Here is a 12,393-nt window from a genome sequence, read left to right as displayed (position 1 = left end):
TATATTGCAAAGCAGAACCTCTCGAATTCATTATACATTCCACTCCGGAATCTGTTAGGACCATCTCTCCGTTCTCTCCGCCATTTTTGTTTCTGTATCAACTGCTGCGCTTCGGGAGGATGACGAGCAGCGCCCTCTTCTGGATGGCGGACAAACTACAACACTAAAAGAACGTCTAAACGGACATTGGGTAAATCCAATTTAAATCTATTAATCGTATCCGCGCAGATAACCAAAATATCCTAACATTCATGTTGTAAATAGCATTACTTGGTAAGAATATATGCTAGTAACACACGCTCCTCCATGTTGGTGGACATCTTTTCCCACCTGGAGGAGGTTTTGTCTCTGTTTTTCCCTCCGGCATGCGGAGTGACCTCACGCTCCCTGCATGGAAACATGGCAGCGATGCTGTGAAATGTCACTTTGCTGCTGCTCACAGAGGCAGCGAGTTGCTGTGGGGTCTCATCCATTGTGGTGGGAAACAAACTGGAACAAAAGTCACATTTAAAGGTCAGACCGCAAAGCTCATGAATACAGACCAGATTGGCTGCATTCACTTATAAAATCAGAGCATTACATTTGGATTGCTGTGTTGAAGATGTATGAAAGCGCTATATGATTAAATTTACTGCTTTATGGCACCTGAGGAAAAAAAACTTTGTGAAAGGTGCTTTAAAAATCCTGTTTCTCTTGACCACATTATTTTTAAACAGCCATGTCACAGCAGGTTCATATAATTCTAATTAAACAGCAAGTTATATATTTGACCATCATTTTGTTGCTTGTCAGTAAGGGTGGGCAATATAGTTTTAAAGGTTTGTTGCAATATTTTCTGATAACAATAAATGTGTCGATTGAAAACTATTTATAAACTCTTGTTTACATACTTAATTACAATTATAGCTCCACAAACACAAATACTGCTCCTGAAAAACACAGTTTGTGTCACTAAATTGCACATAGTCGCTGCATTTAAAATGTTTTCCAATTTATTGATGCTCTCATTGAATAAACGGTGGAGAAAGTAGTAAAAATAACAATCCCAGAAATACGGGCAGCTTAGGGAGACTATAAATCAAAAATCTTAGTGTTAAGAAACGTATCACGATAAATAGACAATACAATAAATGCCCATCACTATTTCCAAGGTGTGCTAACACCTGACAGTCTAATAAACCCATTAAATACATCATTAAGGTTCTCAATAAGCTGCATGTTAATATGTGACGTTTTATAGCTTATTTGTCTTGTTTTTTATATTTTGCTTCAACTCAGGTGAAAATAACTGCAATAATTTTGATTGACGTAATAAATGTGGAAAGCATCTTCTGTAAATTTTGATAATTGCATTACCTGAAATTCATCTGAACATTGAATAAATAAGAGAAAATATTTTTGAACACTAAGCAGATCCATTTTTTTTATTTCAAAGCTGCATGAACAACATAATATGCATCCTCATAAATCCTTTCTAGACTTCTCCACCCAGAACAAAAGTAAATGCACAACATCTCAGGTTATATAATGAGCAATTTTCTTTCCATATTAAAGCACTTGTGGTTTAAGAARATTAGTGTTTTATTAGCCCATGAGGTTGTTTTTAGGTTTGTTTTATTTCAGTTTGAAAGAAAACGTCATTCTTCAGTATTTACAGATTTCTCAGAGCTCTTTTGTGCTTCATTTCCTGGAACATGAAGACAAAAACAGGATTTAAAATACGAAACTATTTATTCTTCAGTTCTTCCCCACTCACTTTGCTGCAATTTGTTTTTAAACCAAACAGTTCCTGTCCTTTTTTTATTATTATTTCTTGTAAAAGCTTTAAAAAAAAATAGCTTCAGCCACATCACTGGCCTGCCCGGGATGAATAGCACAGCCAAAAAGAAAAATAACAAGCAGAGCTATGCAGAATATTAACCACAAAAAATAAAAAAATCACTCAGAGCTCCATTTATTTTCTTTTTTGCCATATTGTTCTTGTTACAGTGCAAAAAATGTGACAGGAATTCACAGATAAATTATAAAAGTTTATGTGCAGTGGAGCTCATCAGCAGACGCTACATGAGCACGCAGCTTTTCGCCCGGTCCTTCCTGATGGCGGGCGGATGTTCGTGAATCTCAGTCCGAGGCGGCTGCTGCGAGATCCGCTTGTGGGTGCGACGCGTTGTCGCGCGTTTGACCTGCGGCCGATGAATGTTGAACACGGAGGCCAGCGTGGTGACGTGGAAGACGTCGCGGACGCTGTTCTCGGAGAACTTCGAGGTGCACTCGGTGTAAGCCACAGCGCCGATCTGCCGCGCCAGATTGGTCCCCTGAAGACAGAACAAGAGTCTGTTACAAAAACAAGTAAATTATTACTTCACCTGCGAACAAAGACAGCGCTGGGAATTTYATCGAACCCCCTCGGGTCATTTTAAAACTAAACCTTTCTAGACGTGACGTTCCAGAGTTCTGTGTCGTTTCTGGAAATTTTCAAAATGCAAAATACCAAAGTTCACTAAAAACGTAAAGCAGATGTTTCTAAAGTAGTGAGGCTTTAAATATGAAAATAGGAAAAACTGGGAGGAAGGAAGGATCGAAGGACAGAAGAAGGATAGAAAGACAAGATTGGAAAGAAGGATGGAATGAATTACAAAAGGTTGGAAGGATGGGAAGAGAAGATTGGAAGGAAGGACAGAAAAGACACAAAGAAGGATGGAAAGGAGGACACAAGGAAGGATTGAATGAAGGAAGGAGATAAGAAGGATAGGAAGAAAGACAAGATTGGAATGAAAGACAGAAAGAAGGACACAAGGTAGGACACAGGGAAGGATCTAAGGACATGAGGTTGGAAGGTAGGATAGAAAGGACACAAGGTACGAAGGAAGTATGGAAGGCCACAAGTTATGAAGGAGAAAAGGAGGAAACTACATAAAGAAAAGAAAAGAAGAACCCAAAATGGGTAAGGGGATACAAGGAAGGAAGGAGAAGACAAGGGAGGAAAGGAAGAAATGAAGGGACTAAATTCTGGACATGAAGGACAAAACAAAGATTCAACTAAGACAAAAATCAGGACAGGACAACAGGAAGGAAGGAGGAAAGAAGGATAGGATGGAGCAAAATATGGAAGAAATGTCTAGGAAGGAAAGAGGATACAACAAAGTGAGTAGGAAACTAGAAAGTACACAAAAAAGGAGGGAAGAAGGAAAGCGAGCAAGGAAGGATCTATATTTTCCAAACTTTTTCATACAAAGAGGAATCCTGTGGCTCCCAAAGTGAACCAACGGGCCTAAAGTGGATTATTGTGTCGATTTATTTCACGCCAGATCATCCACTCGGCGCTGTAGTGGATGTAAGACCGTTGTGTTTGGTCATACAGGGACAAAAACAAATCACACTTTCGGTAATAAAACCCTGATAGCTTGTTGGGGCAAAGGGAAAAAACTCCCAACAGCAATAAAATATTTAACAGCCGTAAAACACAAACATAAAGGTTCTGTTTGTTCCTGCTGGTGTCCAACACCATCCTACAGTCAATTACAGAAGTTTTTATTATTAATAATACTTAAACTTTTCCGCCATTCGTCACGGTACACAGACTTCAGTGTGTTTTATTGGGTTTTTGCGTGAAGGGGCAAACCCAGAGCCAAACGTTATTGTGAAGTGGGAGGAAAGTGATGCATGGATTTCCAATGAGTTTAGAAGGGAGTTAGATTTTATTTAGGGGTGTATGAGGAAAGGGGGGTGTATCTATATGCATGAGACTCATTTCAGATTTGTTCTTTTAGTTTTGCTTTGGTGCGTCTCTTAAAATCCCCAAAAAACAAACTGAAGTTTCTCATGGTAATGTTAAAAAGTCAAATACTTTAGCAAAGTTGTGTAAATTTGGATAAAGTAAGATGATATGAAGTGAGTAACTACACATCTTTAAATTTCATAAACATTAATTCTTTGCTTTATTATCATGTTCACAAAAATGTGCCTTTTGTTTGCATTTATTTTACTTTGATGCCTTAAAAAGCCATTAAATATAATCACTAAATGGTTCATTGTGTTAAAATTTTTTATTACTTTACGGCATCAGCTTTTTTTTTTTTTTTTTTTTTAAAAAGCAAGAATCGGTTTAAATGTATTTTTTCAAAGAGGATTAGGACCACTGACAAAAAAGAAGAAGAAAAAAAAAAACCTTAGAATTCTGAATTTTTTTCCTTGGAATTTATTTTTCTTAGAATTCCGACTTAAATATCAAAATTCCTACTTTTTCTCAGAATTCCGACAGTTTTTCAGAATTCTTTTTTTCTCAGAATTCCGATTTTAATCTCAGAATTATGAGAAATAATTCAGACTTGTTTATTTCAGTGTCTTTAATCTGTAATTTTTCTCACATTTCAGTCTCTACATAAAGTGTCGATTCTTTGTGGCCTAAAAACAGTTTAACACGCTTTGATTCTGGGCATCGGTCCTGGATTTTTGTCTCATTTAATTGTACTCAAGTAAGAGTAACTCTATTTCAACATATATTTACTCAAGTTCAAGTAGAAAGTAGCCATTCAAGAAATTACTAGAGTAAAAATGTTTTTAATAGAAAGAACTGAGTAACCGATAGCGTAATTTTTAAATATTAAATTATCAAACAAACCAAAATATAAAAGGGAATTTTGGTAATTTAAAGATACAAATGTAAATAATTCATCTAGATAAAATGACTACAAAATAACAAAATCAGAAAAAATATATTTTTTCCAAATCAATTTCTTTCAGTATAAAATATGAAACTAAAAACCATCATGTCTGGTGAAATTTTGGTTAAAACTATCTTGTTCGTTGTTCAGTGAAGGTAGAGTAAGCAGAAATCTTACATAACCAGCAGTAGCAATACTGCATAATAAAAATTAATCAAGTAAAAAGTAATAAGTAGAGTGTCGTAAAAATACTCCTAAAAGTAATTTTTTAAATAAATGTTAATAGTTGCAACTTTGTATGCATCCAAAGCTCACTCTATCTATCGATCGATCAGCTGAATTCATGAATACTATAGATATTGATTTCTGCAAGCTCATCGATCCCACACAGACGCAGCAAACTGACAGCCAACAAAGATCCTTTACTTTTTGTTTAGCAAAAAAAAAAAAGTAATTTGTTGACAAAAGGTTGCCAAGAAGTGTGAATTCACATTTACATGGAAATAGGCAATTAAAATTCATGCATGCCGCTGCTCATTGCTCCGAGACACACAAACAAAACAATTGCTTTATCACACAACCGCTGTTTGTCTCCGTCTTTGTTCGGGTTCCAGCTCCTTTCTTGCGCTCGCCGTGTCTCCATATTTGTGAACGTTATGATGTGGAGCAAATATCATTCTCCAAATTAATTTTCAGAAGTTTGGTTTGCGTGCGCAAGGGAGGACAGTAATCACTCCTATTTATGACTTTCCCACTGAGTTTGGATTAAATATTGTGTGTCATTTAGCTTCAAACAAACGAGTTAAGGTGTAGCTCTCACCTGTTCGTGGGTAACGGGAATCAGTCTGTGTTTGGAGAGCTCTCTCATGACGCTGACGTCCGTCCTCATGTCCAGCTTGCAGCCGACCAGGACCACTTTGGCATTCGGGCAGAACTCCTGCCTCTCGCCTTGCCACTGTGTGTCAGATAGATGAACATTAATCACTGCACTCGTCTCTAAAAGTTCATTCTTCTTGGTTGGGTGCCTAAAAACTTCTTCATTTGCTTCACCTCTTTTTAAAGAAACCACCCACAGGTGTGCGAAGCTTCAACAGCAAATGGTACAACACTAACAAAATACAACATTTTGGATTTCCACCACAAGATTTCACAAACATGAGACAAAAAAAAACATTCAACTTCTATTTGGAGATTATCTGTTAATGATGACATCACAAGAGGTAGCAGGACAGCTAGCTTCCAGGTGATTTTAGTAAACTTGTTGCAGAGGAGGTCAGCTTGACTTTTGTGAAACTGATGCATCAACTTGGTTTGAAATGACTTCTGCAGATAATAGGTTACAATATAAGGTTGTTATAGAAAATATGAGAGATTTTTTCATGTCTTACAGCTTTACACAAGGACGTCCTGCTCAATGTGTGGTGGCAAAATATATGTAAGTTTCAATGCAGGTTTTATTAAATTTTTTTTTTAAAGTTTGCAGTAGTTATTTACATGTAGCGATTTCCTTATTCGTCTGTCTTATTTTGAAGAGCAGCTAAGAGTCAGTGCTGTGTAGCATCATATTGACACCTTGATAAAAAAAAATGTAATCACATTGATCAACTTAACTTAAAAACAGTTTATTAAAAAAGTTTCAGTTGTATTTATAAGAAATGCCACAAAAATAAAAAATAAAATCACATTTTGTTCTATTTTTGTTTTCTACTGCTTTTACAAACAAGCCGGTTTTTGGTGTCTGGAAAATGAGCCGTTTCAAAAATGTAACAAATCCAACCTAGCAACTCCAGCCTCGTTACCTAGCAACCCAAGCTGAGCGCTGCCATCACCTAGCAACCGAAATGGAGCTCCAGAACATTTTGGTCAGTTGGTTTTACCGCTGTATGCGCCATACAATGGCCGATGGAAAAGACAAGTGTGTTGTTGTTGACATGCTATTCAGAAACCACTTGCTGCATTCTTGTTGGTTGGGCAGAAGGCTCTACTTGCAATTTTCCTTTTTTTTTTCAGTGAGAGTGCTGTTACTGCTGTAACAAAAGGCACAATTATTTTAAGGCCTTTTAAGCACCTTTATTAGGGGAACGATTGCTGGATGATATGGCTGAAAAACGTATCGCATGTAAGCGTTTTATCTTGGTCTATATCAATAATTGTTAATTAGTTTTTTTGGTTTGTGAAATAGTATCTCAAACACTACCAAACTGAGTTCATTTCTAAGAAGTGATGAGGTATAGTGGTGAAACCTGAAACTTCTGCTATGCAAGTTACTCCACAGGTCGTTGCTAGGTAACCAAAGAATGAGTGAGTTGCTAGGTAACCAAAGAGTGAGCGAGTTGGTTGATTCCACCAACCTTCCATAGCTGGTATTCTATGAACATTCTATCAGATGTGTTATCTATCGATATTGATCGCGTGTCAGTCTCGATAATATATTGTTATTGCTTCGTTGTCCAGCCCTAATGGACGGTCGCTGTACATCTACTGAAGCTGTTTTGCTTCAAAATGTTGCTCTCCGGATGTCTCCGGATTCAAAGACAAAGACGGCCAGCGCTCATTACAGACCACAGGCATGACTCACGCCACTAAATGCTTTTCCTCCATCTTTCTCCCTGAGACTCCTTCCAGTCTCTTCCCACAACGAAACAGAGGCTGATCACTGTTGCTCCATTTGTTCTGCCTCACAAAGACGTGTTGTTTTCTCCTGTTTGCCTGGCCGCTGGTGCTGGTATGTTCTCCAGCGTCGCTGCCGTTGCCTTTTCAACAGCCTTTCTCGCCGTGACTGTGCGCGCAACTGGTGAAACGGAGTCGTTCACATGAGTCACAAAGGGCCCATGGGAAGAGCAGCTTATTGTCTGCGCTACTGTTAAGAACTGGTGCATAAAAGAGCATCAGAATGAGAGCTGCTGGAGCAGAGAGTCTGGTTCATGAAAGGGACAAAATGAAGCTTTGTTTTGCTTTTCGCTTTTTCCTCAACTGGCAGTTCCGTCTAAAAATACAAGCGTCACCCAGGATGGTGCAAAATAAACATGCAAAAACCAGTTATGCAAAGGTGGAGCTAAAAGGAGGATACAGAAGATTGAATTTCATGGGTTCAGTCATCGGTTAAAAAACAGCTGCAGTCACAGTAACTAGTCGTAGGGATCAGGAAGAAGATTGTGCCATCGGAAAAGTACAAAAACTCGGCTTCAAACATTTTAATTGTAAAAGTTTAGTTTTATCTTTGTTCTAAAATCACAAATTTAAGTAAAACAGCTGTAGTTCTTTATTTAAAAAAAATTTGAAATGCCAACTTTTTTGCAAGTAAGTTTTGCAACTCTTAAGCACATTTTTTATTGAGTAGAAGCGAAGACAAAATGTAAAAGTTACCTAGGCACTGGCTAGAAAATGGTTTGTCTATTTTTAGTCTAACCTTTATTTTGCCAGGTAAATGGTTGAGAACAAATTCACATTTTTAACAACCTGCCCTGGAAATGTCATATAGAAGAGCACAATACAGCACAAAAAGCAAACAGTACAACAATGCTCATTCTAGCAAAAAAATAAAAAATCAAAGTATTTGTATAATAATAGTTTATAAAAAGTGGCCACCTTTCATAATTGAAAGGTGGCCACCTTTCAATTATGGTGCCACCTTTCAATTATGGTGGCCACCTTAATTGGTGGCCACCATTTAAGGTGGCCACCACCTTAAATGGTAACTGTTGTATTATTAATTAATAATAATTATTATTAATTAATAATAATTAATATTACTATTAATTAATAATATTATTATTAATAATATTATTTTCTTATATTATTAAGAAAATAATATAAATGCCTAAAAATGGTACTAAAATTGAACGCAAATTAACTTCTTTTATTATTATTATTTCTAGCCGGTGAATAATTTAAAACTGAACCACATCTGTCATTTATTGTTTCTTTTCAAACAGATTAAATTAGATTAGATAAACTTTATTGTCCCCAAAGGGCAATTTGCTTTACAGACAGCAGATAAATACATTTTTAAAATAACAGAAATTACAGTATTTTTGTAATACTGATAACTATTTTTATTTATTATTGATCATTTAGGTATTTATCAACAATAAAGCGTAACAATTAAATATTGGAGCAAAAGGTTAAAAACAAAAGTTGGTTGAAGAGTCAAAAAGGTTTTAGGCTGGCGGACATATTTACGGACATGAGAAATGGAGACTGATGAATAAACCGAGAATGGAGGAAAACAAGGACAACAAAAGGAAGTGATAAGCAGTCAAAGGGTATTTTTGTAGCTGAGCAAGAATAGGAGGCCTAAAAGGAAAATTGGAGAGTGCAAACATTGATTATACGAAAGGCTGTCAGAGATGGTCGGACACAAAGATATTTGAGGATGAAAGCTTTCAAATGGAAAGCAAGACCAAAAAAAAAAACACGAGATGTCACGGCACACCTAAAATTACAAACTTAGGAGGTCACAAAAGGATAAATTACTTTTAAATAAAAGTGACCACTCAACATGTCACTTTGGCATTCTGTGCATGCATTTCAAATAAGTTTATTCACCACCATTTACCAAGGTCACTTAGAAAGGTCACGGAAAGCGCTGAAGTGGACCCCCTGTAGATGTGGGAATGTGCCTACCATGAAAAATAACTGTTTTGTTTTGCGTTGACAATTTCACTGATGAATGATGGCAGGAATGTCTCCGGACTGAAAACGCGTCAATCACCGCACGCTAACTCGTTCAATCGTAAACTTCTAAAAAAAAGTTGGCGGTAAGAAAACACCAACGTTTTGAATTTACCATCAGGACATCTGAATAATTTTTATGTCTTTAATTTTTTATCTAAATAGCCATAAAAATGCACATAAAGCCAAACAACTCGTACTGCAAATTTTTAAACATCATAATGCAACCTCAAAGCAGCAGTGCTGTCAAATTATTGCTAATGAATTATCAATATAAAGGTTTTCCTACAGAGAGCATTTTTGTCTTACAAAATTTGTCTAATCAATCAATCAAAATACAGAAAATTATTAATATTTTCCTATTTTGAGTTTGCCTCATACCAACTTTGAGTATTTTTTTATTGCACAGGCGTTTGCATGCTACTAGCATGCTGCTAGCTAGTAAGAAAGATGCAACCAAACGCAGGATTGCGCAGCAAATTCACCAGATTTAAAACGTCATTGTTGGCACATATTTACGAAAAAAATCGTTTTCAGGTCTTGTTTAATTTGTTGCCACAACTTACTTGTAGTCATGACTTAAGTTGTTCCCATGAGTAGTTAACGAATTAAACAAGTCGTGATCAATGACTTAATTACTGACTTAATAGAAAACTTGTTCAAATTAAGTCAATCCCGTGAAAGAAAGAAGCCGTTCCCACAACTTGTTTAATTCGTATCCACGGCTTGTTGTAATTGTCATTCCTACAAAATAAACAAGTCATTCCCACAAATTATTATATTTACGTAGTTTACATGAGTTATTAAGTGGTTCCTATGTACTAAACAAGCTGTGCCCACGAGTTACTACTTGTAATCATGTTACTATTTTCTTTCCTCATATCGCCAGACGGGCTTCGTACATATAGGAGTACATGAGACTTTACGAGCACAGTGTTGAGACTTTGGTATTGCCCCTTACTTGATAACAGAATATTATGCAGCTTGCTTTGCCGGTCAAATTATTTTACTACAGAGTATTCTGGATACTGTTGCAGAGATTATAGTATCACTGGTGGCTAATTCATCAGAAATGTTCAGAACCACAAACAGAACCTCCAAATATCTTAAAACTACTGAAGTGTTGCAAATCAGATGTGCAAACTTGCTTTGCTTTGAGAACAAAAAGCACAACAGAGTACATTATGAGTAAGTGTTTTATCTAGTGTCAGCTGCAGCATTGTTTGGGCTCTTAAGTGTCAATCACTCATGATTTTTTATTTTTCCTTAGAGCATATAGGCTATAAGAGAAAGAAAATGCAGCTTCTGCAGATGGAATACCTTGGCACAATGCAAGGCGTTTCCAAAACAGCCAAAAGGAGATGAGGAAAATTTAGCATGTTAGCTTCTGCTATAATGCCAACTCAATCTCCACTGTGCGTATTGACTCATATTAAGGTATATTCTGTGTTAGAATTCATCAATGTGTAGTTATTTATAAGCGTTTTTAGATGTTGTCTCAAATATTAAAGGATTTCAGCTATTGGAGGGCAGTTGTGGTTCGTAACCTCTGGAAAAACTTTATTTATGTAAAAACTGACCATGATGAGGGGCTGCACAGTGGCGCAGTTGGTAGAGCTGTTGCCTTGCAGCAAGAAGGTTCTGGGTTCGATTCCCGGCCCCGGTCTTTCTGCATGGAGTTTGCATGTTCTCCCTGTGCATGGTGGGTTTTCTCCAGGTACTCCGGTTTCCTCCCACAGTCCAAARACATGACTGTCAGGTTAATTGGCCTCTCCAAATTGCCCCTAGGTGTGAGTGAGAGTGTGTGTGCATGGTTGTGTGTCCTGTGTGTCTCTGTGTTGCCCTGTGACAGACTGGCGACCTGTCCAGGGTGTACCCCGCCTCTCGCCCGAAACGTTAGCTGGAGATGGGCACCAGCACCCCTCCCGACCCCACTGAGGGAAAAAGGGTGCAAGAAAATGGATGGATGGATGACCATGATGAGGTTTTGTTTGAGCTTTTGGTGAACAGAATAAAATCTTAATTATTTATTATCTTATTTACTTTTTTTCCCTGAAGTTGACAATCAAACGACATGAGGTCCGTTTACTTTCATGGTCGTTTATCTCATTAAAATCATTTTTGTCGGTTTGAGTCGAGCAGAAAGGATTTCAGACACAGTCAGCTCCTCAAACCTGCATACAGATTGTGACCCTTGCACTAAGAAAAAACTCAAATTCTCCTCCATTTTTTGTTTTCCTAATAAGCTTTAGTGTTAGTAGGGTAAAAGATGACTCATTTACGCTTCTGAGAATGTGACGCACTGACCTTTTTCACCACGCTGTCCAGGGTTTCCGGACGGCTGATGTCAAAGCAGATGAGCACAGCGTCCGAGTCGGGATACGCCAACGGCCGGACGTTGTCATAGTAGGCCGAACCTACGGGGTCAAACACACACACACAGATATTTCCTCAGATGGGTTTTGGTTTGTTTTGTTTCTCCGGCGGAGACTCGAACAATGGAGCACATTCAGAAGTAACAAATATGACTAGTTCAACTCGGTCCCTTGTTTACATCCGGAAATTCCGCGCATGCGCGCAACACCGGAGGGCAAAAAGACATGCTATCGTTGCCGCGGTAGAAGAATCCCGTTAACTAAATGAAAACAGGTTTCATTTAGGTTTAGGTTTAATCTAGGCACTAATTGAGTGCTATACTCCTCAGCAAAAGGGAAGGGAAAAATAGCGCGGGAAAACCGTTGAAAAATAACTCAAAACCTTTTCCCTCTTGTGTGTCCGCTATGCTACAAACACACCCGTTGTCATAGCAACTGGCAACAACTCCACTATGCGTCAGGATTTAACACAAAAGAAACTACTCAAACATTTCCCTCACGAAGATCAGGACATTCAGTCTTTCACAGTATTATGTTTAGGCTTGATGTTGTTTTTGTGATTATTAATAAGTGATCGCTGTGGTAGATTAGCTGCCGCTGCTATTAGCTAATCCCACACAGCTGTGGTTGATTAGCTGCCGCTGCTATTAGCTAATCCCACACAGCTGTGGTAGATTAGC

At 37.6% G+C, this 12,393-nt stretch overlaps 1 protein-coding gene across 1 annotated transcript in view; it reads right to left on the bottom strand.

Moving 5' to 3' along the window:
* Window positions 1–1,410: 1,410 nt before the first annotated feature.
* LOC103481273 (rho-related GTP-binding protein RhoN-like) overlaps window positions 1,411–12,393 on the bottom strand; it is a 36,478-nt gene continuing 25,495 nt past the window's right edge. Inside the window, exons 3-5 of the mRNA XM_008436662.2 lie at window positions 11,646–11,755; window positions 5,485–5,619; window positions 1,411–2,315 (exon numbers count right to left, since the gene is read on the bottom strand). Coding sequence (XP_008434884.1) covers window positions 2,061–2,315; window positions 5,485–5,619; window positions 11,646–11,755 — 500 coding nt within the window. The 3' untranslated portion in view covers window positions 1,411–2,060. The remainder of the gene's footprint in view (window positions 2,316–5,484; window positions 5,620–11,645; window positions 11,756–12,393) is intronic.

This window comes from Poecilia reticulata, linkage group LG19 (genome assembly GCF_000633615.1).
Source record: "Poecilia reticulata strain Guanapo linkage group LG19, Guppy_female_1.0+MT, whole genome shotgun sequence".
In the NCBI taxonomy this organism is placed as follows: Eukaryota; Metazoa; Chordata; class Actinopteri; order Cyprinodontiformes; family Poeciliidae; genus Poecilia; species Poecilia reticulata.
This window is presented reverse-complemented; position numbering and strand designations above follow the sequence as displayed.